Genomic DNA, 25,269 nt, shown 5'->3' on the forward strand with positions numbered 1-25,269 from the left:
ATTAGGTTCTGGGTAGATTGTGGTGAGAACGCTATGGTCGTGTTTCCATGGAAACCAGACTCCATGTGTAATACATACTGGTAAGTGTCATGAAGATAAAGTGCAGAGTGCTATGAGAGTTTATTACTGAGGCGGTTAGAGAAGGCTTCCTGGAGGCAGTGATATAGAGCTAAGATCTTGAGGGTGAGTAGGAGTTACCTGACATAATTCATGATTTACGTGAAAATTTTCTACATAATGGCCACTGGTTACTCACGTCTGTTCTTTTGGCAGCATTTTAAACTTGTATCACTTTTGCTCTTTTTTTCTCTTATGAGGAAAGAACTGTAACTAAGGCGAAATAATTTCCCCTTATTACAGTAAGAGTTCAACTGTGGGAGGAGCAGTTAAAATTTACAATGGCAAATGCTCTGGATCAAACAATTTTTTTTCTCCCCTGTGAAGTGCAGAGGCATCACCTGTTTGCTTACCTCACAGGGTTCACGTGAGGAGCAAATAAGATGTGGAGGTGAAGATCCTCTGTATGCTGTAACGCCTGGTACAGCGTGAGGTGGTGGTGGTTTCCAGAGCCTCCTTCCTAGAGTGGTGCGTTACTACCCCGCCAAGATGTTTACCTGTCACGCTGACACTAAACTTCATCTGAAGCATCACCTAGGATGTAATTTTCCAAGAAGGACAAACAAACTTTAAAAACTCACACTTAGGGAAGGAAATGGAATTATAGGCAAAACACTCAAGATTCTAGGGCAGTTACTAGACCAGGAAATCGGCATTCAGTGCCATCCCTTGTAGGTCCTGTAAATTCAGCAGCCAGTACTAGATGTCTCCGCACGGTGCTTTCAGCTTGGGGCCTGTTCTGGCCACAAGAGACTTCAGTGTACACTTAGGACCAAACCCATGGCTGGTGGAGAAAGAGGATGAAACACTAAATCAGGAGGTTGTCTGCTGCTACAGGGCAGGATGTAGTCTCAGGGGGAACAGGTGGGATGTAAGCTAGAAAAGTGGAACTAGCAGAATCTATCCTTACCCTTGCTGTGAGGGCCTGTGCAAATACATGTTCTCTCTCCTCGGTGGCTGGATATTTTGATAAACACAAATTACTTGTTTTCCTGATTGTAATCTGTAAACTTTATGGCTGTCCGCTAACAAATTTTTCTACTTGGTCTTCAGAACTTAGAAGGGGGCAACCTACTAGGTCTGGGGTTGGCAAATTATGGCTTAAAAAAAAAGTTTTGCTGGAACAAAGGCATATATATTCCTTTACATACTGTCTATGGCTACTTTTGTGACAGCAGGTTTTAGTAGTTGTGACAGAGACCATGTGGCCTGCAAACCTCAAATATTAACTGTCCCCTTAAGAAAAAGTTTGTCAACTCAGTATGAATTCATTTCTCACTTAGGGCAGTGGATCGCATGAGTGGTCATCAAGGAAAGGCACCTTTGCAGGTGAGCTTACCTGATCTAATTTAAAGCTGGCCAAGGTAAGATTTTTTTTTCTCCAAACTGTAAACATAAAATATTTATCAGGAAGGATTTTCTTCGTGGTGCTCATTCAGGGATCAGCAGGGACCAGCAGGGACCATGTGTACAGGAGCTTTCCAGGCAGACACTGTGGTACCCAATGAGCAAATGGCCCGAGATCTGCAGTGCTAGTGAGTGATTAAAACATTAAACAGTATAAAGGGGAAAACCAAAAAGCATCTTGTCAGAATTTTACTACTTGTGGACTAAAACAAAGGACACATTCCCACGAGAACAGAAATAAATTTTAATTCATTGAAAAGTGCAGCAGTGAACAGGGTCCTTTGAAGGGCACTTTCTAAGTCAATGAGTGAGATGACACAGAGCCAGGGCAGAATCGCTTCTCGGAACAGATGATGCGACCACAGGAATTCACAACACTCAGTGGGACCTAAGTGGTGATGAAACTAAAGATCCAGATATTCCCACCTAGTTCCACTGGTAGATCAGTTTAAATACCCTCTGCTTGCTCTTAGTAAGGATCCTAGGACAATATATCTTCTTTCGTTAAAACTATTCCTTACACACTTAAACTTACGAACAGTTCTCACAGATTAAGGTATAATCTTCCCTGGCTATCATGACTATTTTGTACAAAAACCCTAGTATAGTCAATTAAAATGTATTTTGCAACAGCACCATTGGTCAAATTCAAAGATGCTCAAAGGCATTCCCTACTTTGTAATTGTAGGAAATGTAACTATTTGAGAGAGCTTTTGACAGGAAATCTTAATAAGGCAAAAATCTCTATTCATCCCCAAGGCCTCTGTTCATTCCTAATGGTTACAGTTTTCTATCTATTCTGAAGGGCACCAACAGATAGGGACCCTGTCTCAAAAGGGAGAATAACCAAAATGCTCATCAGTACACAGGAGAAAAGCAAGGCATGCCTCCTGCAGCAGTGGGGACTTGTACACACCATCCTGAGAAATTCAGTGCATCTTGTGGGCTGCTAGTCTATAAACCGAGGCCTCTTTATGAAAGATGAGTTTAGCCTAGATCCAGAATGAAATTAGTCCAAGAGAAAAAGTCAAATTAGGGATCATTCAAAAATTAGAGGTACAAAAAGAGGGCTTCACTGCATCCCGCACCCAAACAGAAGCCAGCTGCAGGTAAGCAGTGTGACTGGAATCTGCTGGCAGCTCACCTGTGTCACTTTTATGACTCGACTCCATCTGTTTCCAGGAACTAGCATAAAACAACAATATGACATCACAGTACAAGACCTGGTACGAGTTTTCTTTTTATTCAGGAACAACTATGGTCAACTTTCATTCATGTGGAAGCTGACTGATTACTGTTAAGAATCAAAGTGTAGAAATAATGCCGATCCCCACATTCAACACTGCAGTTTGCTTTTAGTTACAAAATTGTTAGAATGTCTTTTCCTAAAACGTTCACAGCAGAGGTATTCATTTCACTTGCCCATTTGACCTCTAACTACCACCACAGTTACTGGGACTGTGAGGTAAAGGAATAAACCCAATGGCTATTAACCCAATGTGGCAATTTGGAATTCTGAAGAAAAGTGACCTATGGCCATGTCTTACAAAGTGCTTAAAGCTCAACCTGGGACCTTAAATAAAGCTAAAATCGCTATTGCCTGAGTTGAACAGGTTATAAAGCGCAGTTCTTCCTCCTCCCCTACGGTTAGCGTTCTTGTGAAGAAAACAGTGGAAACGGCCTTGGTCTTTGAGCCCAGAAACAAAAATGCAGTTCTATGCAGGAAACCTCAAGAAGATCTGGTTTTCACAGAGGAGTAGTGAATGAGGCCCCAGTCACACAAGAAACTCAGGAAGAAGTTATCTTAAAGGGAAGAAGGTAAGCAGTTGGTACTTCGCATCAACCCTAAAAAATTTTTACCTTTTAACAAGTGAAAAGAACGTTTGCAAAATGGAAAGTCTGCCAGCTTCACCCGTGGGACTGAAACCCAGGGTCCCTGCTGGGCAGGCACTTAGTCTAGCCCAGTTTACAGCCCTTCCACCTGTCACCCCGAGAGCCCTACCTACAGAAGGCCCTCAGAAAACAACCTTCACCAACCCTTGAAGTTCTCTGCTGAAGTACTTCACCCACTTTAGTCCAGGAGAGACACTCCCTAGCTACCCCTGGCGCTAACTGACACTCCACGTGGTTAGCAGCCACCGCAAAGCAGAGGTCCATCACTTTCAATAACTACCTGGAATCAGCCTTTACCAAAAGCTTCCCACTGTCCTGCTTCATTGCAGCACCAGCCCAGAATTCCTAAAAAAATGAACAGAGCTTGGTTGATGTGTTTTGAATTTCTGACCTTATCACATTGTGATGGATATTATGAACAGTGTATTTCTACTCAAAATGATGGTACTTAGACAGTTCTGCTCTGGTGGTTAGTCTTCAAGCCATGTGATATCAGTATTTTTGATAGTGAAGTGCTCAATCTGGAATGTGATGCAAGTCCTTTGAATTCAGGTCAAGCTGTTTACCAAAAACATCCCCCCACCCCCACCCCAAGCATTGCTATGTATCTGAATGGGTTTACAGATTCAGACTTTGACCACATGGGGAATATAATCAGGAACTGTGGCCCCAGGACCGAAAGGGTTTGGTGAGAACAAAGACCCCGGGAGTATTGTCATCAGCTGAATGAAGGGACCAGGGACAGCCACTCCTGACACACGGGCAGAGTTCACAGTTTAACACATTGCACAAGGACGTCAGCTGATTGATTGGGTTGCTTTTTTGAACAGGACTTGAAGCCAGCCCAGGAACCCTTCCAGGTGTGGTCTTGAGGACTAGCTAAAGACACCTACTACAATCACTTCATCAGAAAGAGGCGTGCGGGGATCCAACCGCCGAGGTGCTACAGAAGATGTTTTGAAAACCTTCGAGTCCTGACACTGCCATGGTGGTTGAACATGAGACGAGGGTCAAACCTGTATCTGGGGACAGTGGCAAAAAAAAGGTATCGCATTAACTCTCGTTAGCCCTTGAGTATTCAGTCAGAATATACACTGGAAAGGATGGCAGGAAGGGATGCAGCAGGAACAATTAAATCACCAGAAGGGAATCTAGTACAAAGCACAGTACGTAGTAAGTAAGAGCATTTCCATCACAAGGCAGCGAGCACAAAGTAACAGTAAAAGTGAGAGGAGAACAAACAGAAGGCGTTGCGAGGAGGCAATGTTTGAACATTTTGGTGGGGGGAGCGATCCCTAGAGTATGGAGCGGCCTAGACTTTGCTGGGAGCCCTGCCATCTTTCACATCTGGACACACAGCCTGGGAGGTGAGTGCATCTCCAATAGGAGCCTGAACCTGGCTCATGAATTGAGGGGAGTCACCGACCTCTGGCCACCACTGAAACAGAGGGGCAATTCACGTAAAGCGTCTGGCACATGAAATCACTTTACCGCTTGAAAGGAAGTTCGAGTCAATGCCAAATGGTGGCTGGAGGTGAGACCTGGCAGACATAAAGAACACACACTGGCTGCAGCTTTCACGTCTGCAGTCTGGAAATAACACTGTCTTTTAGTTTTATCTGCTATCCTGTAGGACAGACTAACTCTGGGCATTATTTTAGAGCAGGGTTCGGCCAACTTTTTTTTAAAGGGGCCCGATGATAAGTATTTTAGGGTTTGTGGGCCACAGTCTCTGTGCCAACTACTCAACTTTGCTGCTCAAGTGCAAGAGCAGCCCCAGGCAACACGGAAGGGAACGTGTGTGTTGCGTCCTGACGGGTAGTGGTGGGAGTGGGCCCCCATCCTAGAAGGGTCTATAGGCCTGAATGGTAGGAAAGAATAAGCTATGGTTAAGGCATTTAAAAGAAACTAAGGTAGAGTTTAAACAGCTCAGGCTAACGAGTAAAGCCAGCCTCTAGAATCTTAATGACAAGCTTCCAGAATGTGAGCAACATAGCTATAGTTTAAAAAACAAAGCTTGCCCAGAAGTCAGAGCTTCTGTGTCAGTTCCATTCCAATGCCAAGCTCTATTTCCTCACTGGAAATGTACCTGTTTGGGCTCTAAGGGCCGCATGGGAACTCTAAGGTGGAGTCCTCCTAACACTGAAGGGGGCCACGGCATCTGCCCTGCTCTGGCCCAACATCACCGTCCACGATGTCCAGGTCTCATGACCTTCCATGCAAGACTTAGTTAGAGGTTGGCTTTAAGTTCCGAGAGGCAGCCAGAGACCTGCTTTAGACATCTTTTTTGGTTTCGTAAAACATTCTGAGCAAAGCGGCTGCTGCAAAATCAGCACGTGCCGACTAGAAGTCTTGAGGTTTACCTTACAGAACGAACTTCCTAGTTCAAGGAACTGGCACCAAGGGAGGGTCCATTTCACTAACTTGGAGGGAAAGATCAAAGCTGGGTGGTTAGGATGCTTGATCAATGACTAATTATGCATTATCAGGATCATCCCATGTAAAAGTTAGCTTAAGTGATAAATAAAATTATGATAAGCTAAGTAACAATACAAAGACAACATTTAAGTTGCTGGCCTCCGTGTCTTTTTGGCTCTGTATATACTAGGTGAAAGCAACAGTGCTCCCTTTCTTTAATACATAGCCTACAACCCAGTGTCTCTACTCGTTCACCATATACTCTTCTCTCATTTGGACTGAAGATACACCACCTCACACAAAGGTGGCTACATAATCAACTTACTACTTTCCATCAGCTTAGGACATCGTTCTTCCTCTCCTACAATCAGTGTAAGAACTGAAATAATCCTTTCTCAATGAAAGTTTGCCTTTTATCATCTTAAAGCAAAAAATGATAGGCTTCTTGCCATAGGCTGCTCAAGCACGTGGGGTGCTGAGACCCATGTTACTGGGGAAAAGTTACTGTTGTAAGAGGAAGGAGAGTGGGAGGAAAAAGGCTGACTTGGTAGGTGATAGTTAAACATCTTTCCTACCTTCATCTATTTCTATTTCATTTGTGTACTTATTAGATTTACTGGCAAGTACTCACATTTCTATAACTGGGGTTTCTGAGAAATGAAGGCATATGCTCTCAGAAGTGCTAGGAAGCAGAGTAACTCTTGGTCAGCTTACTCTAAAGAAGCCCCAGGTGTCACCAGTGAATCGAGTGGCACCACAGGAAAGGGGGAAGGAGGAGCCCCACGTGGTGGGGAGCAGGGCTGCCCTCCAGCTAAGGCACCAGCTGGCGGGGGAGAGCAGGAGTTTCCAGCAGCTCACACTTTCCCAGCACAACAGGCTGCAGCACTAAGACACAGTACCCCCTTGAGAAGCAGAACCAGGAGAAATGAGTAGAACAGAGCTCAGCTCAGAGCGAGGAAGACCTAAGAGGTAGCCTTGGCCTTCAAGAACAGCAGGAATGCTGGAGAAAGCTGGGCAGTCACTGAAGAAGACACTTACCCAGGGTCAAAAACCCCTGGAGTGCGGCAGGTCGGCCCAGAACAGGACTGTAACATCATCAGCCGATAGTTCATCTTTCCCAAAAGCTCGGGGTCTATACTCTTGGCAATGTTGTTGATTTGGTGTGGGTCTGCAGTCAGGTTGTAGACTTCTACGAACACCTACAGGAGATGAGAGGAGGGAGGGGAGCAAGGGTTACGCCTGAAGAAATACTCCTCCTGTGAGTTATTGCTAAATGGGAAGGGAGGAAGCAGATAAAACCCAGGGCCACGAGAATATCATCCGGTCTCAAGACTCTCAAGGAGCCCAAGGGTATACAGCAGACAATGGAGCATCTGTTCTGGGGGTTAAATTGCTTCAGGTCTATGGCCCATGCTGGAAAGGGGACCCAGCGTCCCTGTGCCTTCAGGCAGAGTCAGGAGGGGAGAAGGGAAGAAACTCACATGACCTTCCGTAATTAACGGAAGGCAGGACTGTCTCATGACAAGGGCTCAGAAACTAGACTTAGTAATAAGGTTACTACTGGGTGACAGCTGACATTTGAAGTCTTATTTTTACCTCAACTGAGAATAGATATGAAAGTACTCTAACCTGTGTTATAAAAATGTTGAGTTCTCCTATTTTAAAAACCGGTTTTGGAGGTACAACTCCAACTGAGGAAGAATACAGTATTTCTAACATTAGACATGGCTAATATCACTGTGCTCCCCCCAGTCTGTACCTTGTTCTCCAAGCCGGAGTTAAGGATAGGCTAAGAAGATGTAGGTAAATTCTGGCTGTCAGGGCTCTAAGTGGCTTCCCTCAGACTATCAGTAACAAAGGGGAAGGACATGAGTCTGAGGGAAGCTCTCCTTTGTTGTCCCAAGTGCATACGAGCTACAAATAGTGAGCAAATCAATTTCTGAGAAACACTATAAGCACTGGCTCCACGTGGCAAAATGTGGGTTGCCAGATGGGGTGGGCAGGCGCTCACTGATAAACAGTAGGAAATCAGGACGGCTGGGGTCCCTGTAATCCTGCAGATAATCCACACTGATCTGGGCTGGCTAAAAGCCACCTTCCTCCAAGGCTGCCACCTCTGACCCTCCACTGCTCATGTACTGCACCAGCACTGGACTCTGCGGTGGTAGGGGCAGAAGGTCTGAACAAGCTGGTGGCCAGTAAGCTTTCTAGGAAAGGCCCCAACTCCGTTCCTCTCCACAGAAATTGAGATGTCTTACCCTCACCCCAAACTATCAGGGAAGCAAACAGACCAGGCGTGCAGCATTCCGAAAAAGTCAACTGTGTGCACTTAAAGTGTGTGTGGGCAGTGCTGGGAGTGATGGAAACCACCGTGAGAAAGGTCAGAGAAGTCTGGCCTCGTGGAATTCCGGTTCCTTAACTGAGGGGAACCCAAGTGGAAGTACCGGTAGGAAACACATCTTCCCGGGGAGCATCCTGGGAATTGCTCTCCAGCCACCACAGCCCTGGCCCCAGACACAAGGGTGGAGGAGGCAGCAGGCCCTCTTACCTCCTGGTCATCGAACTCACAATACTGCAGATTCCACAGTTCTGACATGGTCCTCACGCAGGCATACGTATTGTTGTATGCATCTTCGCATACGCAGTCTGGGAAACATTGCTGGAGGGACATTAAAAAAGTTAAACGAAGATTGTTATTCTATAGGAACAAACAACTTGCTTACAGGGGCAACCAGGTTGGCTCCAGACAGATATACGACTGGACAGAAGTGAGGAAACCTTCCACACAGAAGTAACTGAAGTTAGACGTGAGGCTCTGTCCCCTGCTGATGGCTAATTCAATGAAGGAACACGGGGTGTGGTGGCTCTGTTTGTAGACTGTTGCCATCCCTGCCTGCTCATCTCCTGACCAGAGCTGGTTGTGATGAGCACCTCTAAAACGTGTGTGGTGGTAAAGAGAAGAAATCAATACTCAGATGAATCACGACTAAGTTATACTAGGATCTGTCATCCTAAAGGATGGGAGAAAAGAGGCTAAAATGAGCTTTGTGGAATCATTTCCAATTACTTACGAGTGTTCTTATCAGCAAACAGGACAACATATTTCATCATGTCTTTACTACGTTGGAACACTTTGGTGTTAGGGTTCTCTCTGAAGCTGACTCCTATTTCCCATTCTCTAAAGAGAGGCTAATGTCACTATTACCACCTCTAGGACCAGCCTGGCTGCCACCAGTGAAAGACACAAGCGGTGGCACAATTACAGGCTGGGGCCCCGTCTCTGCTGGAAGCCACTGATAACATCCCCATTAAAAAATGGTACCACGGCTAAGACGGGTAGGAAAACAGAAAGGGGTACTGACAAGGTTAGGAGATGGGCAGATATGTGCCCCTGTTACGAAGACTGGAAGATTCTGAAGTGCACATTCTAACAACAGGCTGGCAGTATCATTTTCAGGATTATCGAGTTTACCTCTGTCCATCTCCTAATCTCCTATAATCAAGTGACAAAGTCAAGTGACAGGAACAGGATTCAGATTAAGGGTTTCAGCACCTGGCACATCTAAGCCCTGCTGTGCTGTCAGTGAGGAGGCTGGTAAGCCCACTCCGGTGTTACTCACAGACACTCCAGGACTCAGGGAAGGACACGTTGGGTCCGTGACGTTACGGCCTTCTCCTTGATATTCCACCAGGACGTCTGATCGCCAAGTCAGGTTCCTGGCTCCTGTCTAGGAAGAAGAGCAAAAGTGGTTTCTGTGAGGTGCAGACTGGTAAGGATCAGGATCACAAAGTTATTCATTCTACTGCTAAAGAGGAATCGGGAGTCAAAACAAAATTGGACTGTTCGTTCAGTAACTACAGGGAATGACTAAAAGGGAGGCACATGATGGCTACCGAGGGTCGTGTTTGGTTTCTATAGACCCCCTCACAAGTGAGCTCAAACGCTTTGAGCATTTGACAGTTACTTCCCAAGACTCCTTCCATAAAGCAGGTCAGGAATGGAGAGCAACCAAGCAGCGAAGTGAGACTCAAAGTCACAGTGCAAGGTGCTCCAAGTTCAGATCAGAATAAACGGTAGTTGATAAACTCTGTAAGAGCTGTTCTAAGCTCCTACTGAGAAGTTAAACAGGACTGGTGTGCTCGGGACTGTAGCAGGTTCAAAGTACTTCTTGATGATCAGAATGAAGATATCACACAAATATGAACACTTTTAATTTTCACTGCACATTAGTGGAGCAGGAGAAGGGAACTGGCAGCATTTGAAATGGGCAAGTTTAAGACAGGCACACAAATAGTGAAAAGGGGAAGGACCTGGGAGTAAAAGGTCGTTTGGTATCAAAAGAACAACACGAGCACAGGATGGAAGCAGAATGCCTGGTGGTATGGGTTCCCCATCTCCAGCTTTCAGACCAAGTGGCAGTGCCAAGGCAGGGTGGAGAGGCAGGAAAAGGCCCTGACAGCAGGCTGCCCGCTGGTTCTATAAAGAACAGCAGGTGACAGGAAGCAATGGGAGGTTTTTGAGCAGGGAAGTAATGTAATTAAGGCTGTGCTTTTGAAAAATCAGCCCAGCAGCAGAATCTAGAGATGGGGTGAAGACATGGAGGTAGGGAGGCCAGGTGGGAGGAGCTCTAAAAATGGTCTACACCCGAAGTCTGGTTTGTGGTCTACCAGCAACACCTGGGGGCTTGTCAGAAATGCACAATCTCAGGCCCTACTTCAGCCTTCATGGGCCACAGTCTGCATTTTAATAAGACCCTCTAGTGACTCACATGCACAGTAAAATTTGAGAAGCACTGCTCTAAAACAGCAGTGCTCAAAGCGGGGCCCCTCCCCAGCAGCATCAGCGGGGGAACTTGTTATAACAACCCCCACTGCTGGTGGGGAGCGATCCGCATTTTAACGAACCCCCCAAGTCACTGCTAAGGGACGCTAGTTTGAGAACCACTGCTCCGGAACTGGAGTGGGCCTGCTTAACTTGGGGCCCACAGCGGGGGAACGGGTGATCACCTGCACAAGACCGTGGAATGACACAGCTGCCTGATAAAGGAGAGTCAGAGAGGAATGTTATTTCTGAACCACTGCTCTATGATGAAACCCAAACAATCCTGAGCAGATGAAGGTCTCAGAAACCCTAAGTCCTGGGAGACCTCCGAAGCCACCAACTCCCGTCTATGTTCCCACTCTGCCAACTCCGAGCCCTGGAAGCAGGGAGTCAGGGCAAGAGCTTATCTGTCAGACTTGAGTCAACCTCAAAACCCCACACTTGAATGTCAAAGTACGCAGAGGAGACGAGCATCTGGGAAGTCTAGGGCAGCGGTCTCCAACGTGGCTGCATATTAAAATCACCATATTAAAATCACTGGGGGTGCTCTGAAAATCCCAGGGGGCCAGGTCACCTCGCATGCCAATTAATCAGACTCCCTGGGGCTGTATTTTAGTTTCCCAGGTGATACGAATGTGCAGCCAAGTTTGAGACTAACGGTTGGAAGGGATCATTGCATTTTTTCTGCCAAAGGCCAGACAGTGTTTAGGGTCTGCGACTGCAGTCTCTGTTGCAGCTTACTCAGTTCCGCCCGCTGTTGTAGCAGGAACGCAGGCCCAGACATACAGGGATGAGCATGGCTGTGCTGTGACACAATGATGTACAAACACTGAGCCTGGGCTAGACTGGCCACAGGGGTTTGCCGCCCCCTGCTCTACAGCAGCGCTATTCAACAGCACTTTCTGACTGAACTGTTCTCTAACTGCGCCGTTCAACACAATGGCTTTGGAGTACTTGCTACGTGGCTAGTGCTACTGAGGATCTGAATTTTTCACTTTGTTCTGGTTCATTTAAATAGCCACACGTGGCTAGCAGCCGCTGTATCAGGGCAGACTAGAGGCAAGACAGTCAGGAAATGCTCAGCAACCCTGATACATCAGAAGTTTCACTAGACCAACCTCCAAAACAAAACAGGACTGAGGAAAAGAGCCAACTCCTAAGTGTCATTTACAAAACCGTGCAGAAAAATTAACTATAAATAGCACAGTGATTCTACCCCTACAGTGAAGTTTTTTCCCCTAATTAGAAGTAATTAAGGCACACAGTGTAAGATATATATGGAGAGAGTTAAATGATGTAAATTTCCCTCTATTGGATCTGTAGATATCAGTGTAGTTCTAGCCAAAAGCCCAAGATGAATTTTTAGGCAATCTGAAAAGCTGTTTTAAAACTCTACATGGTGGGAGGGAAATAGCTCAGTGGTAAAGAGCATGCTTAGTGGGTATGAGGTCTTGGGTTCAATTCCCAGTACTTCCAGTTAAAAAAAAAGAAAGAAAAGAAAAATGAAGTTTATACAAAAGAGAAGTGGCAGGATGTCTGTAAGAACAATGAGAGAGGTGTGCCCCTGCAAAGAATTATGCAGTTTTATAACAAGATAGATCTGTGGATCAAAAAAGACAATTAAGTATTTATACAGGGGAAAAAAAAAAAGAAAAATTGGATTCCTGACTCCTACCATGCAAGAAAACCAATTCTAGACACATCAAGCACTTGAATGTAAGAGGCAGAACTATAAAACTTTTAGAAGAATGTTTGGGAGAATTGTTTTCTGATCTCAGGATTCAGAAGCATTTTTATAAATAAGATACAAAGAACGCTAACCTATTTATACATTCAGTTCCTGTGTTCTCACATCTCAATGTAGGGAAAAGACAAGTCATAAACAGGAAGATGATGGGCAAAAAGAGGCACTTCACAAGGAAAGAAACACAAAAGGTGTAAGTGAAAGATGATTCGCTGATCAAAAACTCAATTTTTAAAAATGTGCAGGAGGCGGGTATAGCACAGTGGTAGAGTGCGTGCTTAGCACACAAGGTTGTGGGTTCAATCCCCAGTAGCTCCACTAAAATAAGTAAACCTAATTTACTCCCCCTAAAAGAAGATATTTCAAGAAATCATACTTATAATAATTAAAACTTAAAAAAAAAAAGGCAAAGGATCTGAACAGACATTTCTCCCAAGAAGATATACAGATGTCCAAGAAACACATGACAAGATGTTCAGCATGGTTAGTCATTACAGAAAAAGCAAATCAAAACCACAATGAGTACCAGTCACACCTACTAAGATACAATAAGAAGACAGATAACAAGTGTTGGCAAGGATGTGCAGAAGCTGGAACCTTCTCTTGCACTGATGGTGGGAATACGTAACATGGTGTGGTCACTTTAGAAACAGACGGGCAGTTCCTTAAAAGGTTAAATATGCAATCTTCACATGACCCAGCAATTCTAGTCCTAGGTATATACTCAAGAGAATGGAAGACAAAAATTTATACACAAATGTTCACAGTAGCATTATTCATAATAGTCAAAAAGGGGAAACAACTCAAATGTCTATCAACTGATGAATGGATAAATAAATGTGACATATCCATATACTGGAATATTACTCAGTAATAAAAAGGAATGAAGTACTGATACATGTTACAGTGGGGATGACCCTTGAAAACATGCTCAGTGTTTTCAGCGTCACAACAGGCCACATACTGTATGATTCTACTTATAGAGGATGTCCACAATAGACACATCTACAGAGATGGAAAGTAGATTAGTGCCTGCCTGGCGCTGGGAGGGGGAGTACTTGGGGAGTGACTGCTAATGTATTTGGGGGTTTCTTTTTGGGGTGATGAAAATGTTCTGAAATTAGATTATGGTGTAGTTGGTTGTACAACCCTGAATATATCAACAACTAGTGATCTCTAAACTTTAAATTAGTGAATTGTACAGTAAGTGAATTAAGCTGTTGGAAAATGATTCATCTCATTAATAAAGAAACGCACAGTAGGACCAAATATAATTTTGGTCTTTTTCACCTGCTAGATTAACAAAAATTAAGTTGTCTGACAGTTTCACATAGAGCAAAGGGAATTCTCATACATCGCTAGTGGGAATGGAAACTGATGACAGTTTGGTACAGTAATGTGGTACCATCTGTAGGAATGAATATGCAAGGTTGCTGTAACCTTGGTGCGTGCACACATGCCCACTGGGAAACATGAATAGGAATGCTACAGCAGCACTGTTCCTAAGACAAGCCAGAACACCACAAATGTCCACTGACTGATAAGAGAACAGATAATTAAGGAGTGATGCGCTCATTCTTACAATGGAATATTCGGTATCTGTGAACAAACTGGATCAATTTGGAAATAATGCTGAGTTGAAAAAAGTCCTGATTACAACCAGTAAGATGTCATTTTCAGAGTTCAAAACAAGACAGGATCTCCCCACCCCAAGACAGGTATGTTGTTTAGGGATATGTACATGATAATTACTAAAAAATAAAAGCCAGAGAACAACAACTAGGAAATTCAGAAAAGTGATCACTCCTACGGGGCGGGGCAGGGATGGGATGGGATGGGAAGGGAGCATATAGGAAAATGCACCAGGATGGGGAATATTTCAGTTCTTACATGGAATGACAGGCTCATGGGTATTTCTTGCGTTCCATAACTTTTGTGAGTTACACATATTCTCTTGTATGAATCATATCACCTAATAACAAACTGTGACAGATTCAGACAAATCAAAGAGGAAGAGTTACCTATAATGAGTAATAAATGGCTAGAACATTCTAGCATTGATCCTTGCAAACTTCTCTATGCTTTAACATGTTTACGTGCATTTTTAACAGGGAAGAGACGCTGTTTTGAAACCTCCTTCTCTCCCTACAGTATGTGGGTAAGCATCTTCCCAAGTCCATGCACACAGATCTACGTTAGTGTTGGTTCAATCGTCTACTGTTTAATTGTGCCACAGTCTAACCAGTTCCCTACTGGGTATTTAGGTTTTCAGTTTTCTTGTATTAATACATCACGTACAGTTTTTACACTTAGCTCTGTGCAGTGCCAGGCCCAGTAGGTACTCAAGTATTTCCTGAATGAATTTTGTTCTCTTAAAACAAATTCTCAGATGGAACTGCTTGACGTGTGTATTCTGAAGTGATGAGTCTTCACAGTCTGAAGTTAGCCTACTGACAGCTTATACTGATTACAATTCAATGAACTGGCTGAGAGGCTTTCATTTTCTCAGACTTCTGTAAATACTCAGTATTAATCTTTTTAATCTCCCCTGTTGTACAGGCAATAAAGGCCTCCTTCAGTTAAGCCTTTTTTTTTTTTTTTTTAAAAGAGTAAAAGTAGATTTATTCAGGGAGATACACACTCCGTAGACAGAGCGCGGGCTGCCTCAGAAGGCAGGAGGCAGCCACCTAGGCCTTTCTTTGATCAGCACTGAAGCAATCTTTCTGCATCGACGTTGGCCGTTTCTAATTCCTCTGGCAGTTGAGCAGCCACTTCTTTTGCCCCTTTTTATACCAGGATATTAATCTGTGCTAAGAACTCATCTATCCGGACTAATTACCCTTTTTGATACATGCTGCAAATATTTTCCCAACTGGTCACTAGTCTTAATTTTGTTTATGATGGAGCTTTTGGGGGGAAGAAGGGAAAAAGAGAGGATATAGAACTCTGCTTTTATGTGTCTGGTCTTTTTTTTTTTTTTTTCTTCTTCTTTTTTTAGGAAATTCCTTCCCACTACAGATTAGAGAAAAGTTCTATTTTCTGTTCCCCAAATTTAGTAGTTTTTTAAGATTTAAGCCTACATTTATACAACCTGAATTTATTTCAGTCTTGGCTCAGGCCTGCTTGAGGGCTTTATACTCACCAAAATGGGCAATAAAGACATCCCATCCATCTGTGTTTTATTCAGGCTATAGCCAGCGATGTCCAAAATAGTAGGACCCAAGTCAATGTTGGCAACGAGCATCTAGGAGAGAGAGGAAGAGACAATCAGTCGATCTAGAACACAGTTGTCCCATTTCCCTTTTCTGTTTCTACTGGAGCTCTCTTCCCCTCAACTCACCCATGAGGCAAAAAGCACAGTTACCTTTTGCACAGCCCAGATTTACTATTGCATATATTCAAGTACAACTATAACAATTTTAAATACAAAACAAAGCCTTATAAAGCTTATAATACATGTCCCCAGGAAGTTACGTTTATTTCACCCATACTGTTATTGATTGAAACATTTTTCAAAATTCCTTTAGGACTGTCTTGAGTCTGTCATGAATGATGAGAAAAATGTTGGGCTATTTTATACAAAATATTTTCCAACTTGATTATTTTTATCAGTTCAATCAAAATTTGACTTCAAATTGACTCCTGACATTTTTGAAAGGCTCAAAGGTTGAATCCTTGTCACCAATGAGGATATCTGTTCTTTTTACAATTTCTCAAAGTGGCAACACTGCTAAAAAATGTTTGCAGTAGGCTTTGAAGACTTCAGAAAACTTGCTCCAACAATGAATCATAAGCTCCCTTAAAGAGCACAAAACTTAGATGTTTTAAACAAACATTCTAGAAACTGAAGACACTGTCCTGTGTTTATACCTCGCCTTATCTCCTTGGTCTACTGGACTTTTCCTTCTGCATACAGTGTGTAAACCAGCATGGTCTAATGGGGATAGAATGGGAGTCATATGTAATTTAATATTGTCTAGTGACCACATGAGAATGGAGGAAAAAAACAGGTGAAATTCATTGCAAATGTTTTATTTAACCCAATATATCAAAAATATTTCAACACATAAGCAATACAAAAAAAAAGGATGAGATTTTATTTTTAAAATTTTTGAACCAAGTGTTTGAGATCTAGTACTTTATACTTATAACATCTCAATCTGGACTATCCTGTATATGTTTTGGCTCAATGATCACACAAACTTTTGCAGCAGAGGGCATAGGTCTAGAAGGTCTAGTCATAAGGCTAGAAAAAGCCTTGGAGTGACAGAGACAATCCACTAGGGAAATGAAGGGAAACGAGTCTCCCAGCACCTATTCTGGGCCAGTGCTTAACTCTTATCCTCGCTTAATCCCCCTCCCCACAATCCGAGGCGGCGGTATTTCCCCCATCTTACAGATGAGCAAATGGAAGAGAAGTAACCAAAAGCAAGTCAGCAGCTTGTAATGGGAAAAGCTGTCATTTACTGAAAAGAAACAAGTCTTCAAAAGTGTTGGGAAAACTCAGATCATCTCAGAAGAAGCCAAACCGGGATTAAAAACAAAAACTACTAACCCTGCTATTGTTAATTTCAAAACAAAACCAAAAGTACAGACAAGAAAGACAAGAAAACACCTTCAGAGCACTGTTCATCAGTACTCTTCCGTAGCAGGCAACTCACAGGAAGAGCAACCCGTATGTCACTGAGGATAAACACACACTCACTCACACTCACTCACACTCACTCACACTCTCTCACACTCTCACTCTCACTCTCTCTCTCTCTCTCTCTCTCTCTCTCTCGGGATACACAAGACCTTCTGTCAGGGGTGTTTTCCTAGTTCAAGTCCCCCAGGCAGACTGAGAAGCTTGGAATACGGTCAACAGGAGTGAGTATGACGGAAGAGATCATGGCAGGAAAGGACAGATGGGCAGAGATACCACCTCCAGTATCAGATAAAGGCCACAAGAAACCCCAAAGTGTGGCTGACAGATCTCCAGTGACGTCCAGAACATGAATGAAGTGAAGCCAGTCCCATGGGTATTATTAACATGTCCAAGGCACCAAAATAATAAAACCCAGAAAGAGAGAACAGTGAATTGCCAGTCTCAGCAGAACTGCCTCCAGAGCTGTCAGCTGTGGGTGGGAGGCTCCCTCTAGTGGCAGTTTGCTCTGTGGGGTGAAAGGTCTGTGAGATCCAGGACAAGGAAGAGTCACTAAACTTCGGCACAAGTACCATAAACATCACCCCAGGACTCTTTCTTCCCAGATATCTACAGTGATCACATCTTCCCTAGAAATGATGGGCAAATTCTCTTCTTATTAGGGTTTTGTTTAAATAAAAAAAAGGAGCATCTCAAAATTAGCATACAATGTCAGGAGATGGGAGACTTGGCATACTTAGATACCAAGTATGAGTGAAAAATTCAAGAGGGAATTATACCTGTCTCTGGTTTTCATGCAGCCAAGAATTAGAATGGATACTGTGGGACCAACCATCACCATAACAACTTCTAGGAATATTAGCATTTCAAGTTCCGAAAATGGCACTGCTTTTACCCCTAAGTATACACTTAAAGATCCAGAAAAGGCTTTGACAAGACCAAGTAAATTACTTAATTATTATTATTATTATTTTTTAATGGAGGTACTGGGGATTGAACCCAGTACCTCGTGCATGCTAAGCACGCGCTCTACCACTGAGCTATACCTTCCCCTAAGACCAAGTAAATTATTTCATAAATCACAGCCTCACAGTTTGGGAATGCTCTTAGGAATGTAAGTATACAGACATTCTGATCAAATCAAAGGCCCTAGAGAACTCTGGGGCATGAGACCAAGGAATGTCATGCCTTGAACCTACTGACCTTTTAGCTCTGGAAGGACAGTGATGCAGAATTACCCAGAAGAATAAGGGCTCCCAGGAGGATACACCAGGTTTTCAGACAGACATTTAAGCCCTGATGTTAAAGAATTCATGTAGGGCTTTCAAAGAAAAGCTTCAAAGCACACCAGAGAGCACCCCAAATCCACTCAGTGAAAAGCAGTGAAAGCAGAGAACTCCACACATCTTGGGATGCTTCATCTGGACCTGCCCCTCACCCCCAGCTTCCCTAACAAGGAGGAAACCAGGGCATTGCCTAGTTACATCGGAGAATGTGCACTTAGTATCCTCCCAAATCACATGGGGAAACCAGTCTTAAAGCCAATAGGCAGTCTTCCTGACTCCCAGTTCAGTTCCATTTCCCTCCCCCAGATCATGCTATGTCATTTCCCCTTTCCTACTACCTTTTCATTTCTTAAAACCCCTTTGAAGAACTTCTACCACCAAATCTAAAGTTAGATTAATTTCTAGCCAGAGGAGAAAACCTCAACAGCCAATGTCTGGCACCCACGCATACCACCTGCCCCTGCTTCTCCCCACCAGCCAATACAAAGCTGAACCCACTGGTCACACGTCCCCCGTTTTGGCTGTCAGGCTGCTGCCAGCTCAGCCCATTATGCCCACTCACGTCATGTGGACTCATCACAGAACAAGTGCACAGAGACAACTGTGCTGCTGGCACGTGCTGACCACCCCCACCCAACACTGTGTTAGATGGTAGCTGGGCACTTCATACTTCGCCAACGCCATCTGTCAGCACAGCAGTGTCCAAAAACATGGATTCTAAGGGGGCAGTATAGCTCATGGTAGAGTGTGTGCTTAGCATGCATGAGGTACTGGGATTAAACCCAGTACCTCCTTTAAAATAAAGAATAAATAAACCTAATTACCTCCCCCTAAAACAAAATAAAAAACTAATAAAACAAAGTATTTAAAAAAAAATGGATTCTGAGAACACAGTTAATTTTCCGACCTGGTTGACCAGGTAATATCCAGTCAACCAGTGTGGATATTCTAAGTTTGGATAATACCACTCATCTGGGGACTCCTAGAGTCAACAAGACACTCAGATGGCTTGTGTGAGGCCAGCTGGGAACCTGGGAAAGGCACCCAGTCCACGTGGGGGTGGGGGCCTGTAGCGACGTCCTAGAGGGAAGCCCTAAACTGAAACCCTGAAGGGCAATGAACTTAGCCAGGGCAAAGGGGCATGACGTGGGCATGCAGACAGGAGCGGCCAGCTGTACACAGGCAGGGAGTGGAGAGAGACGGTTCATGTAGCAAGTGAGAGCAGCTCAGTACGACTGCCACCTTCTGTCCCTTGAACAAGCCGCGCTCACTCTCCTGCCCGTGCCTTCACAGTAAGCACGCCCGCCCACTGGTCTCTGCGTGACTCCCCCCACACCCAGGTCTCTGCCCCAGTGCCTCAGAGCTGACAACTGTAGCTCAGCCATCCCGCTCTCCTTGACACAGGGAGTTTAGAACTGAGCCTCCCTGACTGCTCCTGCTGGTCTCCAAGGCTGCTGGTGTACTGTGCTTGCACAGGCAGATAAATACCGTTGTCTGAGCTACAGTGCAATGGTTACATGTGTGGACTCTGGTTAAGTGTCTGGCAGCCAGACTGCCCGAGTTCAAAGGCAGGGCTCTGATATTCTTAGCTACACTATCTTGGGCCATTGTACTTCTATACCTCAGTTTCCTCCATCTGTAAAATGGGGATAAGCGTCTTCAAATCTCGTAAGGCTGTGCAGATTACATGAGTTGATACAGGTGATACACTTGGATTAGCACCTGTCACAGCCTAAGCATTCAATGAATGTTAGTTAATATTGTTGAAGTGGCTTCCTAGGAACCAGGTTCACTTAGATGGCTTAGAGAAGGTGAAGTTTCCGATTTTAACATTTAAATGGAACTGTTAACGCAGGGGGAAAAAAGGAAGGGCTTGTTCCCTGGGCAGCTGCTGACACTTCACTCCGTCCCCAGCGGTCCCCGCACTTGCTGGATGTGGCCCCAGCAGCCCTGCTCCTGCGCTCTCAACTGGCTCCCAGCACCAAGATCAAGAAAATGTTAAGAGTTAATGACCTTTCAAACACACCTACCTGCTTTGGAATGAGAGGCCTGTTTAAAGGGTACTGAATTTGTAGTGGGAAGTGACTGGCTTGAGGAATGTGGGTCTTAAGAGAAAAAAAACTCAAAAGGCAATTATGAAAGCCATTTTAAGTTCCCGAAAGAATTTTAACAGAATTCCATTAAGAGCACTGTGAACAGAAATAGGTAAATGGCAGACATTTAAACGAAGTAAACATTAAACCCCCAAAGTGAATTAAAGTACTGAGTATACCCAGAAAGTCTGGCCCATTTTGCAATGTTAGCTTAAATGATCCATTTGCTTGCTTGCTTTTGTCTCACTGAGCTGGGACTGAAACTGGTATCAGGGAAGAGACAAAACATAACTGGTAGAGTCCTATCAAATCTTATCTCCCAAGCATCAGACCAAAGTGTCTTGGATCAAGGTACTCAAAATCTCTAAGAACAAAGTGCCTCAGTATTAGGTACCAAATCTGAGACCAAATGGAAATGACAACAGAAGAACGTGGTACTTTATAACAGCTCTGCAGAGAAAATCGGTAAAGCAGAAAGATATTAATAAGGAAGAGACCCACAGAGATGGGAACCAAATTCTCAGATGACACACCTTCTGTGGCCTCATACTCAAAGGGAGGTCAGACCAACAGCTGACATCACCTGGTAACACCTGGGAGCAGGTTGAAATGCAGAATCAGAATCTGAATTTTTAACAAGGTCCCCGGGGATGTGCACACACAGCAAAGCCTGAAGAGCGCTGCTCTACAGGGTTGTGGGCCTCAAACCAGGCTGTCTCTCAGAATCACTTGTCAACTTAAGAAAAAAAGGAAGAGGGAGGGCTCCTATTCCAGTCCAAGTTGAGTCGACCAGAACCCTTCTGAATGTCGAGCCTTTCAGTTTCAGAAGGTGGTTCTGATGAACATCCTGGTGGACAGCCACCACTCAAGGACCAAGTAAAAATCTACTCTCAAAAGACAAGCAAAAGATATTTATGCCAATATGCATATATGAGGGAAAATACAGTTAATGGTGGGTGGCCAGGAGTTTATTGGTATTATGAGAAGTAAAATAAGTCAGACAAAGACAAATACTGTACGTTATCACCTGTATGAGGAATCTAAAATATAAAACCTGTTAGTGATTATCTCAGAAAAGAAACAGACTCCCAGATATAGAAAACAAACTAGTGGATACCAGTGGGGGGAGGAAGGAAGGAGGGAGAAGCAACATAAAGGTGGGGATTAAAAGGTACGAACTGTTACTTATAAAATAAGCTACAAGGATGTACTGTACAACACGAAATATAGCCAGTATTTTCAAGTAACTATAATTAAAAATTGTGAATCAATATATTGTATGCCTGTAACTTATATAATAACTGTACATCAACTATACTTCAATAAAAAATAAAGAATAAAGAATAAAAAAAAAAGAGTAAAGAAAGAATCACTATTTGCAAGGCTTATAAATACACTTGCAAGATCTTAAGCCAATCAGCCTTCATTCTTGCAGAAGGAGAAACTGAACCAGCCTCCTCTCAGGAGGTATAGCTTGCTTTTCTCAGCAAGTGCTACCTGTTAACTGCATCATCCTCTCAGGCACCCACCTTGCTCGTCTGATTGGGTTTTACCCCAGGCCCTCGAACCAACAGTGGAACTTTGATGTCAAACTCATACAGCTGTCTCTTGTCTATTGGCAAAGAAAACTGTCCTGAAAAAGAAAAAAAAATGCAAAGGGTAAAAAGATGGAGCCAAGACAGAAGTGTCAGTCATGCATCTGTTCACTTAATTAACAGTAAAAACGAAAACAACCTTGTTCTACTAATTGTGGTGTTTTAACGGAAAGCTTAAATTTGCCTGGGTTTCTTATCACTACAAGGCAGGAAACAATGAGCTCATCTTCTTTAAACAAATGCCTAGACTCCGTGGTCTAACACAGGCAAATTCAGCAAAAGGAATGGCCGGAAAGTTTTGAAGCACAAATGCATAATTTATGCACGATACTCCACCTGCTCACAGTTGAAGGAGGTTTTACTCTAAAAGCTGCTAAGTAAAGGAGCAAAATCATTCACCCAGCCTTTCCTGAATAAATTGCATTTCAAGGTAACCAAAGGACGAGGGGAATTCTCAAAGGAGTTCCAGCTAATAAAGGCGAAAGGAAGGAGTTACGAAGTCAAAGCTTGCAATTTCTGAGGGAACAGTTTTAAGCAATAATCATCAATGGAAACTTTAGCCACAAAAGGTTCAGAGGACTGGCTCCGGTTGAAACCACAGGAGCCATCAATCAACATTAGCATCTCTGAAGTGGGGCAACCAGACACCACAGGCGTCAGCATCATGCTGTGAAGACACAGGAAGTCCACCGCAGCATCAACAAGAAAGCATTCTTGCTGAAAACGTGAATTTCTAATAAGACTCTAGCGCTAACTACCAATCCATAGGGAATGGTCAATATAGATAAACAAGTTAAAGCAATCAGCTAAATCTAGAATCAGAGTCATTTAGGAAAAGGTCAGTTTTTCCAATTAACCGGTGGCAGAGCACAGCCTTGGAACACACAAAACCTAAAAACAGCGTGTGGACTTTGTCTAGATCCTGATACACAACAAACGAGCCGCACACACAATCAAGGGCTGATGGGTGGAATCATAACATCTGGAGTTCCTTCAGAAACTTCCAGCTAAAAAAGAAACACGAAGGTGGGAGGAATTCAAATGACTGGGCCCATGCAGCTGAAAACTGGAGAATGGCTATTTTACTAGTCTCTACTTTGAGCGCCTAAAAATAGTCACAATAATACAATAAATGCCTAATCAATCTGCTTCTGTGCAAGCAAGCCTCAGATAAATTCAAGTTTATGAACTCCAAACGTGGAAGAATACATTGACTTTTTTTCACTAGAGAAGATCCAAGTAGAAAGGATGAAAGTCAAGGACATGGGGCTGACTCATACTGCAGTCGTGAAAAGACAAAAAACAATTCATAAACCACACACCCATACACCCACACCCATCAAGAAAGCTAATTTCACAAAGCTTCGCCTCAAGACAACGCTCTCTTGGTCTTTCTGTGTAAAATGTCTTAGTCCTATTTTTTTAAGATTGACTTGTCCTTTAAATCTAGTTCAATTTCTCACCCCAATAAAGCCTACCTCCAACCTGTCAAGTTCAGACTCCTAGAAAGCCATGTAAGTCAGCCTGGGAAATAGCCAATTATGAAACCTGGTCTCTCCACAGGGGAATGAACTGGCCAAACTGGAGGGGCCCCGAGGGCAAGATCCTCCAGCTGGCCTGTCTACTGCTGCAAAAGGACAGGAGCTCCCCGGCAGCACTACTGATTGGGGGAGAAAGGAAAGGCACCTCACAAAGGTCACGGGACCACCTAGCCCTGCCCCTTACCTGTGTGATAGCCGTTGTCTGAGGTATAAAAGATGTAGGTGTTGTTGAGCTCCCCGTTGAACTCCAATCGCTTGATTAGCTTCTCCACGAGGTCATCAACTGAGAGGAGAGTCTGCCACCTGGATGTGAACAGGGGGTGGCAATGGGACCGCAGAGACAATGGCTGAGGTACTGCTCTCTTGCCGAAACAGCGAAAGCGAAGTCCCAAAGCTCCCCAAACCAAACCAAACCCCCAAAACACTCCCAACCTCCCTCCCAAAAAACCCCCTCAAAGCCACTCTCCCCAAAACCTCGAATCCCAAACTCAGAACAAAACAGAGATGAGGAAATTCCAAACGTATTAGTTCATCCCAAATTTAACTGATTCCAAAGAAATAGAGACTTTTTTTTTTAAACAACCAGTTAGTTTTATTATTTATCATAACTGGTGATAAGAGTAAAGATTACTGGAAGGGGAAGTTGTCAACTCAGCACTGATTAAGAGAGATTAATTCAGATAGACCTGTGCTACAACAGTGTTTAATAGTCTAAACGAGGAGTCAGCCAACTACAGTCACGGGCCATAGCCTGACCACTTTTTTTGTTTTTAAATTGTGGTACACACAGGTCAGTAGTGTTAAGTATATTCATATGGTGAAACAGATCTCCAGAACTTTTTACCTTGAAAATCTGAAACTCTACACCCACGAAACAACAACTTGCTGTCTATTTTTACAAAAAGTTTTGTTGGAACACAGCCACGCTCATTCATTCACATACTGCCCAGGGCTGCTTGTGCACTCCAACAGCAGAGCTGAGCGGCTGCAACAGAGACTATGTGGTGTGCAAGCCTGTCATACTTACTATCTGACCCTTCACAGAAAAAGTTTTCCAACCCCTAATCTAAAACTGAATTCACCTTAAGTGTCGTGCTTTAAGAAACTGACTTAGGAATTTCTTGAAAACTGAAACCGACAAAGGCAAATATTATGCTCTAGTCTAAGCCCTTGGGTCTTATGCAAACACTGGGGCTGATTTCTCACAAAGTGACCTTTTCTGTAGACACAGGGAAAAAAAATTTTTTTTTAACCAAATGGCTCCAGTTTGCAACATTTTAATAAGTCATAAAAATGAACTGTTTAATTAGTTCTAGGGCCCAAAGGCCACCTCGCAGTTGAATGTAAAGACCTCCCATCAACTTGCTACCCTCTGAGAGATAACCACATGGTGCAGCCCCTGCTCATGGGCTGCTTCAGAGGGTCCTCACAGACCACCTAGACTGAGAAAGGAGCAGCTCTTACCTTTTTCTAAACGCATTATCTAAAAACTGTATTGAAGAATTAGTCATCGGGGTCTTGGCTTGCCTGATGAGCCAGTGCTTGTTCTAAAATTTAAAAGGAAAAAAAAAAAGTTAACAGCGAGTCACCATAATGAAATAAACTAGGTATCAAAGATCATTTTATACTTCAGTGAAAAGGAACTCCCTGGAGCCTCCTGCTTAACTTCATCCTTTTCCTCTGCCACCCACACCCACTTCCCTCCCCC

General features: G+C 43.8%; 1 protein-coding gene across 1 annotated transcript in view; it reads right to left on the minus strand.

The window, feature by feature from the left end:
* Positions 1 to 1,748: 1,748 nt before the first annotated feature.
* The window catches only part of GNS (glucosamine (N-acetyl)-6-sulfatase), a 43,604-nt gene continuing 20,083 nt past the window's right edge, over positions 1,749 to 25,269 (minus strand). The window contains exons 7-14 of the mRNA XM_010970512.3: positions 25,026 to 25,108; positions 23,746 to 23,864; positions 21,955 to 22,058; positions 15,544 to 15,645; positions 9,456 to 9,563; positions 8,384 to 8,494; positions 6,874 to 7,034; positions 1,749 to 4,439 (exon numbers count right to left, since the gene is read on the minus strand). Of these exons, the coding sequence (XP_010968814.2) occupies positions 4,361 to 4,439; positions 6,874 to 7,034; positions 8,384 to 8,494; positions 9,456 to 9,563; positions 15,544 to 15,645; positions 21,955 to 22,058; positions 23,746 to 23,864; positions 25,026 to 25,108 (867 nt within the window). The 3' untranslated portion in view covers positions 1,749 to 4,360. The remainder of the gene's footprint in view (positions 4,440 to 6,873; positions 7,035 to 8,383; positions 8,495 to 9,455; positions 9,564 to 15,543; positions 15,646 to 21,954; positions 22,059 to 23,745; positions 23,865 to 25,025; positions 25,109 to 25,269) is intronic.

Source organism: Camelus bactrianus, chromosome 12, assembly GCF_048773025.1.
Source record: "Camelus bactrianus isolate YW-2024 breed Bactrian camel chromosome 12, ASM4877302v1, whole genome shotgun sequence".
Classification (NCBI taxonomy): Eukaryota; Metazoa; Chordata; class Mammalia; order Artiodactyla; family Camelidae; genus Camelus; species Camelus bactrianus.